The sequence below is a fragment of the Vanellus vanellus genome, assembly GCF_965231255.1.
Source record: "Vanellus vanellus genome assembly, chromosome: 7".
NCBI classification, from domain to species: Eukaryota; Metazoa; Chordata; class Aves; order Charadriiformes; family Charadriidae; genus Vanellus; species Vanellus vanellus.
Window position 1 is genome coordinate 20,774,531 of NC_138912.1, and position 18,722 is coordinate 20,793,252.

Here is an 18,722-nt window from a genome sequence, read left to right on the forward strand (position 1 = left end):
GAGCAGCCCTGTCTAGCCCTAGCGCCAGCCCAGAGGCCTGAGCTTGGTGGGGAGAAAAGAAAGGGAAGCAAGGCGAGAAAAAGAGGAGGAGAATTGAATAAGGGGCTGGACGGTGGGAAGAGCAGAGAAGTAGGGAGGGAAGGAAGAAAGCAGAAAAAAAGGAGGAGAAAGGGGAGGAGATGAAAGGCAAGGGGTGAAGGGAGGACCGGGCGGGGAGGAGGCGAGAGGCCGGGCAGGAGAGGAGGGAGGCAGCTCGACAGAGAGGGAAGGGACGGGAAGGGACCCGGCGCCCCGCGGGCCATGCGCCTCCTGGCCGCGGCGCTGGCCGCCCTGCTGGCCACGGCCCCGGCCCCAGGTAAGCGGCACCGCGGGCGCGCAGCGGCCGGCGCCCGGCCCCGGCAGCCCCTTCCCTTCCCGGCCGGGACGGGGCAGCCCCCCCTCGGCCGCCCGCGGGACCCCGGGCCCCGCCTCGGGCTGCCGCCCGCCCCTCCGCGCCGCGGGGCAGGGTCCGGCCCCCCCCCCCCCCGTTCCCTCCCCGCACCGTCGGCACCGGGGAAGGCGCCGCGGCGGCGCCCGGGGTTCTGGCAGCGGGAGGGGGGACGGGGGGGGAGCGCTTAGCGAGAGGTTTGGGGGATGTCGCCGCCCGGGGAAGCCCGGCAGCACCGCTCCCACCGCCCCGCTCCGAGCCGGCCGGGCTCTCCCCGCCGCCCCCCGGCCCGGGCTGGTCCCTCACCCCGCTCTGCCGCCGCCTTCCCGGGCTCCCGGCGGCAGCGCTTCTGCACAGCGACCTGACCCGCAAGCGTGCTGCCACCAAAATACCCTTCCCATGCCGAAGTTTATGGAAAGGCGTCCCCTGCCACCTTCTGTGCCAGGCGGGACGATGTTTAGCCGCATCGAGGAACCGCAGGCAAAGTTGAGGCAAAGGGAGGTTCGGCATTGCTTTTCCCACGGGGGCCTAGATCCTATAGGCATCCAGTGGGAACGGAACCCATAGGTCACTTGTAAAGGACATCCTCTACTCACGACCTTTCTGCCTCCAAAATCAAAGGTGCACCAGCCCTTGCTGTGTCCTAAAGCTGCAAAACGGACACAGAGTCTGGATCTGAACTACAAGGCACAGTGACAGTTAGGGAGTGGGAAAGCCCTGCTCATTCCAGGTTAATGAAAGAGCTGGATTTGGATCTTCACCTCAAAAGGGCAGGAGGTGGTGGAGGCAGAGGTTTGGTTCAAGTCCATCTTTAGTCACTGCAGAAGCTTTCTCAGAGAAGGAGCCTCTGACTTGTGAAACTTACAGACAGATCCGTCCAACTGAAAACAGCTGGTTGCTGTTGGTGATATTGCTAGCCAGCTCTTAATTATTTTCATTTAAACAAACAGCTTGGCTTCTTCCTGGCCTATCTGCTCTCCTTACTTTTTAATTTTAGAGAAGTCAAAATAAAGCAGGCTTTGACAGTAACAGAACAAAGTACAACAGGGGTAAAAGCCATCCCATATGCTTCTGGTGACGCAAATCCAAAATGAGAAGGTAACAGCCCTGGTGGCACGGCTCTCTAGTCCCTTGGCTATCAGCAGGGGCTGAGGGGAAAAAGTCCTCTCAGGCCTGAAGGGTGGGTTGTAAATTCTACCTGTCAGTCTCCATGGAGGAAGGAAGAAGGGACTATATGTAACACTCAACTTGGATCCTGAGCAGTAGTGCACAGGAGCAACTCTACTCATGAGTATCTCCACCGAAGTAGCTGGGGTTCTTCCACAAAAACACAGCCACGCTGAAACTGCTCACCAAACATAAGGACCCAGCAGTGACTGCGGGTCCTCTGCTACTGTTCCAGCACGGAGAGAGGGGACAGCCCTGCCATAGACAGGTTTCTGGCTGCCGAAAGTATAATTTGTTACTTCTGACAGTGCCGTGAAAGTGGTTTGCTATGTAATATGGCAGACAACAAAGCGCAAACCTAGCTAATACTTGGAATTGAACTGGTGTAAGCAGAAATCGACTATCTTCAAAATAGGGTTTTTCAAAACAGAGTTTAATGAGCAGTAACCTTCCCTGACTGCCAACGGGCTAGTGGGATATGCAGGTGGAGGGTCCCCAAGAAACAAACGGCTAAAACATCGGGATGGGGACAACTAAGTGAGCTGGTTGCAAATAGGAAAGACATGCTTGATGATTAAGCACACTGCAAAGGAATCCTCAAGTCTTTGACTCACTCTCCTCCCCTTTTCTATAAATAGTTTCCCTTTCCAAGCAGAAGCAAAACTAAAACTCTTGCGGTGAGCTCCACCTGAGTGGCTACATCATGCTATACTGGGAAGGCAGGAGAAGAAAAACAGTGATTCCTCACTTCAAGCAGCAATCTGGAGTCTAGAAATTCAGTGCTCTGTTGGCACATGAGCCTTCTCTCAAGTTGTGGAGGAGTCTCCTGTCCTGGCAAGGAGCCCATTACAAGGGTAAACCTCATGTTGGGGCTGATCCAGCACTTGCTAAAGACAGGAGGAACATTTCTTCCAGTGTCTGGGAGCCCTGAATGAGGTTTTTCCTTTCCACATAAGAGGTAAATGACCTCTTTCCTCCAAGATCCACCACTGTTCCTGCTCCAATGGCAGTGGGAGGATAGAGTCAAATGGACAATTTTTTTCTGTTTTATATAAAGCATCACCTGACCCTGTTCAATGTAAGATGACATGAGATCGTGGTAAAAGCATCAGGAAATTTCCCAAACTCACCCCATTGCTGCGCTTGTACAGCCACACCAATAGGAGCCACAGAAGAAAGATAAGGAGATGGGTTCCCACTGATCAGACAACATGAAGGATGCAAAACTTGATATTTCCTTATAAAAAAGCATGTCCCCATCCTTAGGTATAAAATGTCAATGTTTGTATGAGTGTAAACAGCTAGAAAGGGATCGGAGCCCCCACGTACAATGCTGCTTTATCTTCTTGCAGAGGTTTCCATCATCACCACATCTGAGTTCCTCTGTATTTTCTCTTGGGTACTTTTTGGCACTATGTTCTGCCTAGTTTCGAATTAAGCAATGATTCTTTTGCCTTTTATTTTGGGACGCTATTCCACAATTAATCCTAGCCAGCTTTTTCAAACAAGAAGTTCACATGTCAGGAAAATGACATAATTGTTTTTCTTTACAGTTTTCACGACATGTTCGTAATTTCAGTACAAAAAGTTTGTGTTTTTCATTTACCCAAACCACATTTTAATAAATTATTTATTAAATGTTTATAGCCTAAGTAATTATAAAAACCCCCCAAAGTTTTGAAATTCTTAAACTTATTCGTTATTTACTGAGCAGCACAACCTTCAAAATTTAATCTTATTTTGATGGCAGAGGCAGCCATCTTATCTTCACATCTGCCTGCAAAGCACCAAGGTCAGGTAACTCCAACAAGCAATAACTGACGTTTCATGCCTGGAAAGCTTTTGGTGGTATTCAGCCTTAATTTTAGATTTCAACATCCTGTTCTACTTGTGTGCTTTCTACAATCCAAAATGATCTCTTGCTTTGGCACTTACATGAATTGCACACACAAACACCATGCACAGATAATTATATCAATAATCTAGGCCATGCTTAGCTGTAGTTCCTTAAAGAAATTAAAAAAAAAACCCTTTCTTTATACAACTTATTTTCTTCATAAAGAAAAAATAATGTCTACTTGGAAAAATACACTGTTCAGTACAGCTTTCTATTGAAATGACCCCAAATAATTATTACACTATTAATTTTCAGAAGGTTCTTCTCAAACAGCTGCAATGTAAGTTCTTTAATTTTGTGGATTTACTTTAAGTAAGGTGATATAATTCACCACTCCATTTCACAGCTTCACTGGGGCCATAAAACCAGTGTCTCTGCCTCCAATACTCCTTCAGAAATAGAATGGAAATACTTGACTTGCTCATTTTGAAGATAAATGTATGTTTGTGTTTCAGGAGCTGATGTCAGACAAGAGTCTCTGCCAAAACGCTCATCCCTTTTGTTAAAATGTTCCTAGCTGATGTGCTAGAAAAGTGTCCAGAAATGAAAAAATCATTCTCCCAGAGTTGCAATTCTCATTAGTATTTGAGTACAGTATATTCACATAACAGGAAGCTTAATATTCACATTTTAGAGGACATTTCATGCTTTGCAGAGTGCATTTCAGGGAGTGCTTGCTCACTGTTGAAAGATAGTTCTCTTTCTAGTGGATGCCATCAGACCGGTAGATTACACATTACAAGTCATTTAGGGAACACATTGCCACAATATACCATTGGTCAAAAATAGATCAGTCTCTGATATGACTAATAAGAACATTTTTAATGAACATTAGGAAGGAAATAAAATGAGTGTTGATTCCCATGCCTCAGAAAATCAGCCCAGCGTAAATCACTTAGGTCAAGAAAGAAAAATCTCTAATGAACAGCTATGGACTTCTTTCAACCTTCACCTATACTGCCGGTGGTTAGAAATAAAACAGAGAGACGAACAACTGGTCTAAGCTAGGTTCAAGCTGAAGAACAGAAAAACGAGTCAGAAATGAATGGAACAGTGGAATAATAATTTGTCCCAATATAATCTCATGTTGTATTTTGTCATGCAAATAACGTCAGATTGAATTGAATTTGTAGTCAGCAGGACTAATCTGACAGATTTAACGCAGACTTGAGATTTGATTATGACAAGGAGAACATTACTTAAAACAGAGGCCATGGGGAACTGTAAAGTGAGGAGCTGGTTATGGGCACATGGGGAAGTTAGTAGACTTTCAGTAATCGTCTAGGGAACAGTATCACGTAAGGTTTGCACAAATGATTTCTAAAAGAAGTAGACAAGCATGCACGTTGAAATTACGTGACCTTATCAAGTTAGTGTAAGATTGGGATAGCACGTAGGAAAAACTCAGGACCAAGTAACAAAAGCAGAGCAGAACTTCGTAAAGCAAAGTCACGTACTTGGGTATTAGTAAGAATTTCTTTGATATGCTAGGGACTGAACCACAAATGACAAAGGAGGGAGAAAGCATATTAATTATCAGCTGACGTATAATCACACGTGAAAATACCATGAAAAGGACAACACAATTCTGGGATATACCAGGCAAGGTATATCCCAGTCAAATCTGGGAAGTACCACGACTATTTCACAGGACATTGGAGAGCTTCTTTCCAGACACTGTCTACAATTCCAGTCACCCACATTAAAAAAAAATTAAAATAATTACAATCAAACCCAATATTTAAACTGGAACCAATGCAGAGAAGAGGTACTAAGGCGAATAGGGAAGTGGAGACACTACTTTACCAGAGGAGACTAACAGAGCTTGACTTCTTTAGCTCAACAAAGCGAAGGCTGAGACACCAGGTAATTGCTTTCTATATGGAGTCAGGAAGCAAGTGCTAGAGAAGAAAACACTATTTAAGCTTAAAGTTGGCACAGGAACAAATGGCATAAACTGGCTATTGAAACAATTTAGCCTGGCTGTCCTAAGAAGGATGCAAGTCGTCAGAAGCTGGTCATGGAACAGCTTTCCATAAGACATTCTTGGCTCTTGCTCCAAGATAGTTTTAGATTAACGCTTGTTCAGACTGACCTGAGATTATGGGATGTTGGGCCTATGACAGCAGGTGTCCACTTCAGCCCTATCTTATTAATTAGCGACAGCAAGAATACTCGAGCAGACTCACAGAAGGAGGGCCTCATACCATCTCTAACATTCACAGAGAGACAGTAGATGTCAGGTTCTAGAAGCTCATTACATTGCTGCACACTGAATGGGTGCCATCAGTTCACCTGCGGTGGACTTGTATGCTGGGACAGATTGTGGTGCTGCTGTGCCCATATGGAGGATTCTCACCATCTTTTCTTTCCTTTGCAGATGTTTGTGAGGCTTTAAATGTGACAGTCTCTCCGGGACCGACAGTGCGATACTCCGAGGGAGATAATGCTACCCTTTACTGCCACATTTCTCAAAAGAGAAAGACAGACAATTTGTTGGCTGTGCGGTGGGTCTTTGCTGCGTCACCTACCCAGGAGTATCTGATGATCAAAATGACAAAGTTTGGGTCTGTCCAGTATTATGGAAATTATACTCATCATTTCCACAAGCAAAGACTTCATCTTCTTAAGGAGAAACACGGAACTATGTACAAATTTCTTATTCTAAGTCTCCAGCAAACAGATCAAGGACATTATATATGCAAAGTCCAGGAAATTGGCAAACACAGGAATAAGTGGACAGCATGGTCAAATGGCACAGCAGCTACTGAAATAAGAGGTGAGAGACTACTGATTTCGATTCTATTATTTTTCTTGTGCCATGAACCTTTTTTGCTTTTTTTCATCCGTAAGACATTTGAAGTAAGGTCACTTTTTAGTGTTATCTGTGGATACGAGAAGAAAAGCTAATACTCAACCTCTTCACTTACACATTACAATTTAAACATTATTCAGCCCAAAATAAAATGTGAAGTGAGAAGACTGGTAGATTTGTAGAAGATAGTCTATTTCCTTTGCCTTTTACCAGAACAGCAGTAATTAAAACTCTTTCACATTCAGCTACAGGTCTCTACAACTTTGCTAGTGGGAATAAACAAATGCCATTCCTATTTAAATACAAAGAGACAGTAAGAGAGAGAAATTAACTTATTTTCGGAAGAATATGCAGTGGGTCGGCCAGAAATACAAGCATTATATTTTAGATCTCTGTTTTGCCTCTCTTGTGGTGTTTTCATTGCTTTTAGTTCTAGCCCAGCAGCAGTTGGTAAGTAGCATTTCTAGTACCACTTCTGTACTTTTGATTATATCACTTGTAGCCAGAAAGCTGAGCTAGAAAAGCAGTGACCAGCCTGCTGGTATTGAACTTCAGCTAAAAAAGTGACCAGCAACAAGGGAGGGTTTTGAACGAAGTTGAAAACAGGCCTTCTCTTTGGGATGGGTCAGCACAAATCTAACACCACCATACCCACACTTTCAGAGATGGGTGAAACTGGCTTTTAGAGAATAGACTCCTTTGAAGAGGTGGTTGAGCTCAGCAGTTGTGCCATTAGCACTAGCCACCAAACTAGCGCCCTGCTTGTGGCTTTATAAACAGAAAAATTGATTTCCCACAGTGCCAGCTCTAAAGATAATGCCAAAATTAAAGTGTGACTGCTTGGTCCATGGTCTAGAAGTTCAAAAAACTCATGCAGCAATCACAGAAAAACTTGTGGGAGAAAACTCCACTTCATGAAGTTTCTGCCACTGCCGTTGATGCTAAATTTATTGTTGTGTTCAGACTGCAAAGGTTATTCCTGTAGCTAATCCCTAATCCCACTTATCTAATTAAACTTTTGGCAAAAGCGGCCCGGGCTCTCCTCCGAAACCAGTTTTGCTCTGAGGGAACTCTGCTGACTACAGGCCTTTTCAAGATAGATTCAAACACATTTACGTAGTCTTAATCCAAAGCACATTCTGTCAATGCCAACTTCACTGGTGTCATTCAGGTTTCCGTATCACTTTTGGATTATACACACACCAGGGAGACAAATGTGACAGTAAAAACTAATCTTTGTGAATGTGTGATCTCCTGTGGATAGCGCTCAGGTATCACAAGCTTTCATTTTGATCTGACAGAAGTACGAGAACAAAGATGTGAAAAACACAGTATAACAAGACATAAAGAGCAGCTTCGCATTGACCAGCAATGTTTAAATCTGCCTTGAGGAATCATGGCATTAACAAAATGTAATTAGCTGATTATTATTAGCAATGATGAAAGACACGAACGATCCAAAGCTGAACTTCTATTTAGATTAGCAGCAAACACCATGGATCAATTTTAAACAACAGAAAGAAAATCCTAGTCTAAACTATTTGGTCTTATTGTGTATGCAAAACTTGTCTGCAAAGCCTCTAAGACGTTCATATGGGATTTCCTCTTCTTCCTGGTTGCAGACAGTCAGAAATATAGATAATGACAGAGCAGGACCCAAGTCCAAACTAGATTCCCAACCCCTTACCTGTCTCCATCAGGGAAAAGCCCACCGCTCCAGCACCCAGACCCCAGCTGTGTGCATCAGCCCCACTTCTTCTGCACAGAAGACCAAGGAAGTGGGACTCAAAAGAAAGCTTCACCAAAGTTCATTAGATTCCTAAATACAAACTGCCAGAGCAATCAGTATCATGAGTCAGAAATGTAATCCTACAGCCAAACGTCATCTGTAATCCATAACCTGGTATCCTAAAGAAACCAAAGCCTCCATGATCACACTATCAACTAGCCTGCACCCTTTTGAGTCCATGGGCTGATTTTAATGAAATAACAGTCTTAAAGATATTAAGGTAGTATAAGTAAGGTGAAATTGGCTGGCGGGAGGGAGAGACGGTCTGCATGAATTTCCTCACTGAAAGCAAGCCGTAAGAACAAAAAAGGTAATTATTGTTCTTGAGCTGTCATGTGCCCAGTGACACTCCACATCACAGTCAGTAACGGGGTCTCCTGGACATTACCACGGGAGGAGGTGGCCAGTGCTGAGTTTGTTGTGGAGAGGGGGGCCATTAGGCTATGTGACACAGAATTCATTAGCTCATTCATTCATTCACAGCTCAAAGAACAGTTACTTGTTTGATTTTTATTGCTGTTTTCACTCTTTTGTTTTTGAATGGGAAGAAGTAAAAACACTAGAGCCCACCTCTGAATTCAGCCACCTTAATCTCTGGAGGGCATTAAGTTTTACAAGCACTGACCCCACGTTGGGTGGCTGGAGCCAAGACACGGCGGTTAGTTTTGTAACCACACGAGGATATGAAATGAAACTTTATTGCACGCATGATTTAGCCCTACAGACTTCAGGCATTAACTGGCTTCATGCTCAGCAGTCGTTCTTCCCTGCTGTTCCTGCGCTTGGCTGGGAACTGGCTCTCCTCCTCCTCTCCCTATCTCTTCCTCCTTCATCCCTCTAGATTTGGCTAAAAGCAGAGATTCAGCCACAGTCGAGAAGGAACTGGGAAGCAGGAGGACTGCTCACCCCAACTGCTTCAGCCTCTCACCTTTGAGAAGGGGCAAAGCTGGCGAGTGGTGTAGGGAAGGGAAGCCAAGGCTCTCACCTCAGCCTACAAAGAACAAGTGTTCAAACGCTGTGCTGGCAGAGAAGAGGAGGAGAGGCTGAGAGTAACTACCAGGTGGTGTTACTTCCAACAGCACCTCCAATGGATGGCCAGGGCTGAAGCTTGCAGGCCTACAAGCAGGGCTAGGAGGCCACCATACAATCCCAGAGTCTCTTCGAGCATAGACCACACCTTTTTCCAGTGCTCTGGGGAAGAAATTCTGAGAATAACTTGAGGGATGGGAGCTACAGAGGGCCAGAGAGAAGCAGCGATGGAGGAAAGCACTGTTTCAGCTTGGGGCTTACACTATACTGACCTTTCCCCTCAGATCTTCTTCACAAAACTAGGTAGCTGTCTCCAAGAGTAGTACACTGAAAGGCAGAGTGGATAACAAGCAATGTGTTTCTTGCACAAAGGACTTGCAAAATAGACCAATAGACGTCCCAAGGAGTGCAGAACAAGTAGCAGGCTTGCAGGGAAAATGAGAAAACAAGAAAAAAAGAGAAAAAAAAAGAGAGAGGAAATCAGATGGAGAATCCTTTGTAGGATTTTCCTGCGATAATGTAATTTCATAGGGCAGGTCAGCATTTTAAAGAGTATTTTCTTATTCGCTGAATGATGGAATTTCTTAAATGCCTGTAGTGAAACATGGATTTGTCAGGAGTGCTTGGAAAGGGAATGACACGTTCCAGGTAAATGGCTGCAGAAGAATATAAAATAGTCTGACCACCTGTCATACCCTTCCTCACAAAAAGCCACTCTGCATCTTCTGTAGCTGCTCAGGCTATTGCTAACTATAACACAGAAACTTCTCATTGCTCTTCCCAGCTAAAGTGGGGGGGTTCAGATCAATTTAGTTATTGCAAAGAAGGAATATTGTAACTTTTCAGTCCATCCCTTAAGTACTACTTTTTCCCCCTGATTTTTAGTATGATTTATGAATATGTAATCAGAGTGGGGATTTGAGACTCATGACTCTCCCACTGTCTGGTCAGCTGTATTGCTTCTCTCTGCTTCAAAGGTAACCCAAAGCAGAGCAGGAAGCCCGAGCCAAGGGAGGAAGGCAGTCCCACCTGCAGCCTAAACACATCCCCGGGACGCCCTGTGGGAATCAGAGGCAGACACCACCACTGCCCTGCCCCCTCCCCCAAAAAAAAGGAATATTTATTCTAATTCTAAATCCAGATTAAAGATACTAAAAGACATCTGAAAAGTGACGTATCTTTAAACGCCATAGCAACTGTTTTACTGCTAAAAGCCTCTTTACTGGAAACAAAGGACTTAGCATTTGGTTAATGCGCTGTGAGCGCACAGGACTTACTACACATGGGAGGGAAGGAAACTCTTTTCAGAGCAGTGATAAAGTCTCCCATTTCCCCAATGGTAACACTTGGGCTTTTCAAGGAAATTTTCTTCCAAACACACTCTGTATTTTATATTATGATCAGTTACACTTTTTATTGCAAAGGGATTTACTTATATTACAGTTAGATCCAGGATGCAACAAAAAGGAGCAATGCAAATTGCTTGAAGCATTTGGATACTTAAATTGTACTGCTTGAGCTTTATCAAATAAGGTAACTGTATTCAAATAAATGACAGTTGCTGTCTTGTCTAACATTTTGTTCCAGTTAATGTGTCTGCAGTTATGCCCAAATTCAAAATAGTATCTTTATGCTAAAGCACCAGGCAAAATTTCTTACAACCTTGCACATCAAGTGGATGCAGAAATAGCATTTAGGTCCCTTTTTTTGTTCGCTCAGGAAGAGGAGGTCACCGTGTAAGGCAGACATTTCCAGAGGGAGCGCAAAAAAGGATCATTCTGCTTCTTCAAAACCTGACTTGCTCTTGAAGCAGAAAAAACCTCCAGCAGTTCAGTACACAGCCTGTGTCAGCCACCAGGCTGTGGTAGCTATTCAAAGCAAAAGACCTTACCAGATTACAGCTGGGTCTGCAGTATCTAGGGCTATTAACTTATATTCAGATTTTGTTATTTGCTGGCAAGTTTGCAGGCGTGGATTTGTGTAGGCGATTAAGAAGTTGCAAATGCATTTTCTTGCAACACATAAATTTATACATGTAAACATATTGGAGTCATGGAAAAACAATTGAGTTACAGACTACAGTTCCTTAATGTGTAATGATGGCAGTTAAACATTTAGCTACATATCTGGCTTCTCCTTTAGGGACCGAATAAATTTCTTCAGAAAAAGAGCCTCATCTGGTGGGGATAGAGTCCTCACAGTCTTCTGTTCATGGACTCATGTGTCAACTGCAGCATCTTTGTGTTTTCAGAAGGCCCAGCTGAAACTGGAACTCTTGCAGTTTGCCCCTTTAGGTGTAGTGAATACAAGACATCAAATAAGATTTATTAAGAGGCTACTGTTAAATCTTGGTAGTAAACCCAAGAGAAATCCATGTCCTGATGTTGCCAAGAAGTGTCTCCTACCCCAGCCATGCAACATCTTCCCTCTAAGCTAAGGTGAACCTTTTCCCCTTCCCCCATCTTCTTAACAAAGGCATCTGTTCTTTTCCTGGGCTCGTCTGAGGTCAATGTTAGCCTAAAACCAAGTCAGTGGTCTTCATTTTAGTACAGAATACACCATAAACCAGTTTATTTGAGGAAAAAAGACATCAGAAAGATGGTTCTCCCACTGCCTTCCTATCAGAAAACTCAAAGTAGTGAACAGTCTTCTCAGAACAATATGCAGCTCCTCCAAACCATCATTTACAGTTGGGTGATCCCTCAAGCCCACTATCCAAGATACTGCACATCTCTTAGGAAAAGCATTACACGTTCCAAATGGTTTACAATCCGAGAGAAGAGGCTACACGTAGGAGGACAAACATAGAAAATTAGGCAGTCCAACTGGCATGGACAACACAAACAAGTAAAGATCACAACAATCTGTCTTTTGGGAAGTTTATGTGCCAGTTTCCCATAGAACAGAGTCTGAGTTCTATTAAATATGTTGCATATGGCATTTTCTAACGGTAAAATTTTACAAGATAAGGAATGCAAGATTATTCTTTCCCCCTTTCCCCCCTCCAAGAAGAACAAAAGCCCTTTTTTTTCAGGGAAGGTATTCTAAAATACTTGCAAAAAAAAAAATCTACACGTGTGATGCTTTCACGTAACAAATGAGTGGATTCATTAAAATATTCAGGATGAGCTTCACATGATTCATCACAACCAAATAGAAGAGTTCATTAGTCCTGAAAGTAGATTCATATCCATTGAGTTAGCCCCACACCTCACATCCCTACAGGGCACTCCTTAATGAATTCCCTTTCCAGTATGATATTTGTTCTTTAATGATTTGCCACATGAACCTCTCTTGGACGTTCAGACCTCGTTGGCAATCTGGAGGACATCACCAGACTCCTATTCCATTGCTAGCAGAAAAAAAATCATGGATTAACATAAGTGAGATCATCTAATCTGATGTCATCAAAAAAAAGTCAGCACGCATAAGTGATCTGGCTGAGGAGAGCAGAGAGGCTTTTGAACAGTGATCCAGCAGTCAGAGCCTTTGGATTCTAGTGCTAGGTCGCACAGCTATTGCGATATTGACATTCACCAATTTGCCCAAAGCTCTATAGTCTGCTCCTCCTTCCGAAACAGAGAGGACAATTCTGTGCAAAATCTGCAGCTATTTTCCCCTCTCTAATTGAGTTAGAGCATAGTCATTCAGTCCGCCCTTTTACTAGGCTATAAAGGTGAGCTGGTACAACTGGTGGTCATGCAGTCTTTCTTCTGAGGAAAAAAACTCCCACCCATAGGCAGGGGAATTACACCAGCTGAGGACTTACACTGTTCTGCACTCAACAGTCAATGGCCATTGCTACAGCAGTGACAGAGCTGTTTACATTAATTAAGATGTTCAGCCTAGTCTGTTCCTACATCTAAGCCAAGGACACTGAGGGTAAGTAGATGCATTCTGCTTTCCAGCTCAGATATGCAATTGATATGCATTTGGCCATGCTTCAGAAAGTCCATACATGCATGGGTGTGTTTTTTTTTAGTGTTTTTTTTTTTTTTTTTTTTTTTTTTTTTTCTCCAGATAAGCAGGTATCATATCCACGTATATTTAAAAGGCATAGCATAGAAGCCAACTTTTGAGGGAAGTAAGAAGAAAAAAAACTCAGGAGCAGTGCTCTCACTTGGGGTCTCTCAGTGTGTTATTTGGGTGCTGTTGTAGGAATTGCAGGTCAGTTCAACCTGCCAACAGACATCTACAAGACTTTCGGAAGGAAGGCATGTAGGACAAAATCAGGAGCCTATAGAGTCAGTCCTGAAGCTGGGGAAATGCTGTCGTGTTGGCAGAGATTACTTCAGTGTCAAGCATTGCTGGAACAATTTTCCTGTGTTTTAAGAAAACTTTGCCTAATTTGGCTGGCTCCGAGTCATTCTCAAGAAGCCTTCAGAGCTGCATCCTTCAGTAAAGCTACTGCTCTTCCAATCATTTTTTTTCCTTAACCTCTAAGACTTAGAAATAGACCACCATGTTAAAAATCCTTCTTAATATATAACTATAAGGGAAAATAAATTCTCATTCTCTTGAGCAAAAGTTGTTCATCTCCTCTCTAAAAAGTAGCCTGTTTTGGGACAGAAACACAGAGTGCAACCCTAGAGGTATGAGTTCTGGGTAACCGAGAACAGAGTCGGAATCTAACCAGCTACATATAACAGTATTGGCAGCTTTTTCCCTAGGTTACTCCTCACGAAGCCATTAGAGAATTTACGAGCACATGGCCACCTTATTCTAAGGCTTAGGCTCTTCTAAAGTGTGTTTCTGTTCTCTTGCTGCTCTTCACTGCATTTAACTTTCAGTTGAAGAGCCACACACTGCATCTTCCCAGAATAAGATGACAACAGGGAGTCAGTCTCAAGCCATATGGCACTCATGGGGGGTGCAAAGCCAGATGAGATTTGCTGGAAGATATTTTTATAATTCTGTTTTATAACTGAAGTGTTTCATTGAAAGGTAATTATCCTGTGAGATAAAGCAAGATCTTGGTGCACTGAAGTCTACAGCAGAACTACATTCAAGAGGTCCCAACTTTTTACGCCACACATTTTCAGTTCTTGTCATGTCATCTTTGTTTTGTTTTTCTTTCCCAGTAATTGCATCAAAATCTTCTGATGATCCCAGTTTCAAGAAAAACCATGAAGCTTGGAAGTTTTTTGAAGGTAAAGATGCATCCAACTGCTACTGGCTCCACATGAGATGTTAGTTTATGCTACAGGACAATTAAAGTGTCCCAATCAGGAATAGTTCCTGCGCGAACTCAAGCTTTCCCTGAGAAACCATCCTACAGAGTACAAGGGGTGCTGGAGAAAAGAGAATGGAAGGCTCCAGCTTCCCTCTCTCATATATTTGTTATGGTCAATGGGAGGATAACCCGTGCCTGGCCAATCATGCAGTGCGAGTGCAGACCCTTATCCAGGAAGGTGCTGAGTACGTCTGAAGAGGTACCAAGCACTCTATACTCCCAGTAGCCATAGAAACTGCTCACCCAACATGGTCTGCACTGCAAGAAGAGCTTAAAGCTCCCTTGAGTTTCAAGGCAAGTACTATTTTCTGTGTAGATTAGAGGACAACTGTTCCAGGAGACCGAAATCCAGAATTTGCACGCAGTTGGGATTCCCTCCTCCTCCTGCTGCCCCAATCCGGAGCACCAGTGAAGTGCCAGCACGGCATTTGCAGCCGCTGTGCCTCCTGCCAGGCAGGAGTGCTCGCCTGCAGGATGACCTTGATTCTGTGGGGAGCCTTGCTGTTTAAACCACAATTTACAAACTATATCGTTGTACTGCGTAAGGGGAACGAGGCACAGAACTGCAGGTCAGGGGTCTCGTTCCAGCAACGCTATTTTCTGCAAGAAGGCTTGACCTCTGAGGCTTAGTTTCCTCTCTGTGAAGCAGGAAAGAAGCCAATATACCTCCCTAAGGACGTTTCAAGACAATAATGGGTAGAGCATCCTTAAAGTACTCTATCTAGAGCTCTAGTAAAAGCAGAAATAAGTCATTAAATATTTCTCCTTCTGAACAAGGTGCTCCATCTTGATCTGCCATGGTACAGCTCCTGTCACCTCCACTGGAAATGTGTTATGGCACCTGAATGAGGGTCATGAAGGGAGACTGAGACTGTAGATTGAAAAACAAAAATAAAAAAAAAAATACAAAATTTTCAAGCCAGTGCTGCCAGCAGAAGCAGCAATCGCAGACTTTCTTCCCCCTTCCTCAACCATTCAGCCTCCCTGCTTTTCCTGGCGATTTCATTTGTTGTTGGTTTTGTGGCTGTGTTTGTTATTTTTTTTATTTTTTTTTTTTTTTTAAAAAGTACAGCTGTTTGACCTGGGAATTAATCCAACTGAAGTCCTTTTGTTTTCCGCTTGCCCCACCGCAAAAAAAAAAAAAAAAAAAAAAAAGGAAAGAAAAGAAAAAACCCCAAACCAGCCCTTTCCTCCCTCCTGAGAGTAAGCCCCGTCTTAGGTGTAGTTATACCTATTTGTGTTTATGGAGACTTCAACCAAATTTTAAACTGAGCAGGATACTATAGGAAATTTTCAAGAGGGCTAAAGTACTTCTGAACTATTACCCTAAATCTTTTGGGCTGGGGTCTGTTTAGATCTTGTAGCTGTAACTTGTTTCTGTCATGTAAGCATGGAGCACGCAGCTGCAACCCTGACCACTATCTACGCTTGGCTTTCAGATCTGTACGTGTACGCAGTGTTTGTGTGTTCAATAGGAATCATCAGCGTCCTCCTTTTTACACTTGTCATTCTCTGCCAGTCACTTCTGAACAAGAGGAGATCCACAGGTGAGTGAAATGTCATTTTGCAAAGCCCTTGCCAAAGGGGGAGGGGGGGGGGAGAAGGAAAATGCAGAAAAAGCAGGAAAAGCAGAAAATAGAAATATCTCCTTGCCTTGATTTTAATTAAAAAGAAAAAAAAAAAATCAGTAGAAAACACCCCACATTTCTGCCAACAAATCTAGAAAAAAAAGGCATTTTGCTCCCTTTGAATAGCTATTTCACTTTAAATTTGCTTTGGACGTCTCAAAATCTTTCAGTTTTGCATAAACATAAATTGAAGATCTTTTCAAAGAAGCTCAAGAGCTGTATCATTAAATTGCATTCTGATCAGATCTAGCTAATGTTTTTCATGAGTGCCATTTCTGCAGATGTTTAGAGGGGTTTCAAAGCAGTCTTACTCGGTTCTGTTTTCTTCTCCCTTCCTGGCTAGCTGTCAATATTCTTGGGAATACGGGGGCTGTTATTAGCACTCTCTCATTTGTAGTGTTCTTTGAAACAAAAGCATCATTTCATCATTCAGATCTGCCTTTTCACACTAATCTTTCAAGATCAAGGATTACTGTTTCATTCTTATGTTCCTCAGAGAGGGTTTCTCAAAGAGGCTACAGCTGAATGAAAGCAGCCCTATTGTAATCAAAAGTGCTATTTCAGATCTGTGGAATACCGGTGCAGGCTCTACTTTCATTTTGGTTTAAGAGCGGTTTATTTGGAGACCTCACACAAGCTGTGAGGATGAGATAGCAGCCTCCATGTTAGAGGAGACCGAAAGGACCGTCTCTGAGCAGAAGCTTTCAAAAAACGTTTGGTAGTGATTTGTCCTGTTAATGACAGGAGACAATCGTGACTTTGCTGCCTCTTCAGCGCTACACACCTACCACAAAGGAATGAGTGACTCAGATACACAAGGGAGAAGACACGTAAACCAAAAATAGATGTATGCAGAAGCCCTTGCCTGACCACAAACACAATTTGTGCTGTGGCTCCCTATTCCTGGTAGTGGGCTCAGTAGACTAACTGAGCCCAACAACTCTGCGTGCCAAGAGGAAGGAGCAAGATCAATGTTATTCTTCCTACCCTGTTAAGTGATGACAAAGGTTTTGTGCCGTGGAAGTATCCACACTTAAGTATGTTGGTCATGGTGAGTCACCCTGAAGCCACAACCACTAGACACGCTGATGTATCCCGGTTTTTCTTTAGCAGATGTTAGGCTAGATTTTGCTTCTGGTTTTGGCGATTTACGCTGGCGTAAGCATACAAGCAGCTTGGACAAAAGGTCTCATTACATTGAGCCAACACCAGTTAAATATAGGAATAATATAGAATACAATACAGAATAAGTATATACAACAAAAAAAGAGTAATTTCTTCTGAGCTGCTAAATCCTTTCTTCACTAGCTTAATATCTGAATAATTGCAGGCTTCACATAATTTTTCTTTAGATTTTGAACATTATCCAGTAAACACTGGCAGCATTAAACTTATGGACTCAAGGGAAGTGTAACAGGATCAAGCTTAGCGGACAGGCACCCAGTACACAACAGATAAGATTTTCAGACAAGCCTTTCAGCTAGGTCCACTTGATCAGAGTGTTTTCCAGAGCCACAATAACTGGCTCAGCATTCGGTAAAGCATCAGGGAATTAAATTTCTGAAGCACTAGTGGAAGAAGCATCAGTGTCAGACACAGCCACCACCAGCCTCACATTGCTTTTTCTCCACAAGGCCACTGGCCCACATCAGCAAGCTCAGCCCTGAAGCTCTGCCCCGGGGAGCAGCAGTTCTCTGCAAGGGGCTTTCTCCACTCAGCCACATGGGCACGGGACACAAACAACCCCCTCCTCCCTCAACACTCTTCTCCAGCCTCCAGAAACACCTTCCAGGGGTTAGGGTCTGACCATGAGATACCCACTCTGTCAGCCAACAGCAGCGCTCTCTCATTCAGACTGTTAGAATAAGGCATCTCTCCTCAAAAAGTGTTATCTTACCTCCTCTCCATCCTCAGCATTCTGTGTCTCCATCCTGGGCTTGACAAGGCAGATCCTAGTATTCATGTGAAAACAGCCTGCAGTGAAATCACGAAGCCCATCCTTCCTTGAGGAAGGGAGGAAAGACGGACAGCAAAGCAATCCTCCCTCTGCATCACCCCAAACCTCCAGGCAGGCTCCAGGCACAGCCTTATTCCACCTTCAGTGAGGTGGTTGCAGCATCTTCCTCAGAGGTCCTTCAAGAGAAGCCCAGCCCAGCTCAGCTCAGCTCAGCTCAGCTCTTCCCCTTAAGATCAGGTCAGGGGCCCAGGACAACCAAAACTATCCCCTTAGCCCACCGTGCTGGGCAAATTCCCGTCAGGGCTTCTCCATGACCCTCGCCAGCCACCCCACCCCTGTCACAGGCACACCAACAGCTCCCACCACTCCAACTACCTCCCCCAGTTCCTCAACCCCAACTCCACAAGGAGGATAATTTAACCTAATTTAACCTAACCTGCTCTGCTCTGCTTTGCCCCGCCCCACCCCACCCCACCCACTACCCCACCCCACCCCACCCTGCCCCGCCCCACCCCACCCCACCACCACCCACAGGGAGCTGAGGCAGACACCCAGGTAAAAGGACAGGGAGAAGAGGGAGGGAAGACTGCCCAGCCCTCTAAAAGAACAGCCCAGGCTGGGGCAACGAGCAACTCATACCTGAACTAAAAGTTGGGATTTGCAGTAGATGAAGCTGGAGGTGATCCATCTGGAGCGTCTGTCTGTGAAATCTGAGCAGATCCTGGCTCACCTCAGGGCTTTCCCATGAGAAGGGTAATACTGAACCCACTTCCTCACCAA

The 18,722-nt window shown here is 44.1% G+C and overlaps 1 protein-coding gene across 1 annotated transcript in view; it reads left to right on the forward strand.

Moving 5' to 3' along the window:
- Positions 1-300: 300 nt before the first annotated feature.
- The window catches only part of VSTM4 (V-set and transmembrane domain containing 4), a gene marked incomplete at its 5' end in the record, with an annotated part of 37,910 nt that continues 19,488 nt past the window's right edge, over positions 301-18,722 (forward strand). The window contains 4 exons of the mRNA XM_082486685.1: positions 301-355; positions 5,872-6,270; positions 14,206-14,274; positions 15,797-15,904. Of these exons, the coding sequence (XP_082342811.1) occupies positions 301-355; positions 5,872-6,270; positions 14,206-14,274; positions 15,797-15,904 (631 nt within the window). The remainder of the gene's footprint in view (positions 356-5,871; positions 6,271-14,205; positions 14,275-15,796; positions 15,905-18,722) is intronic.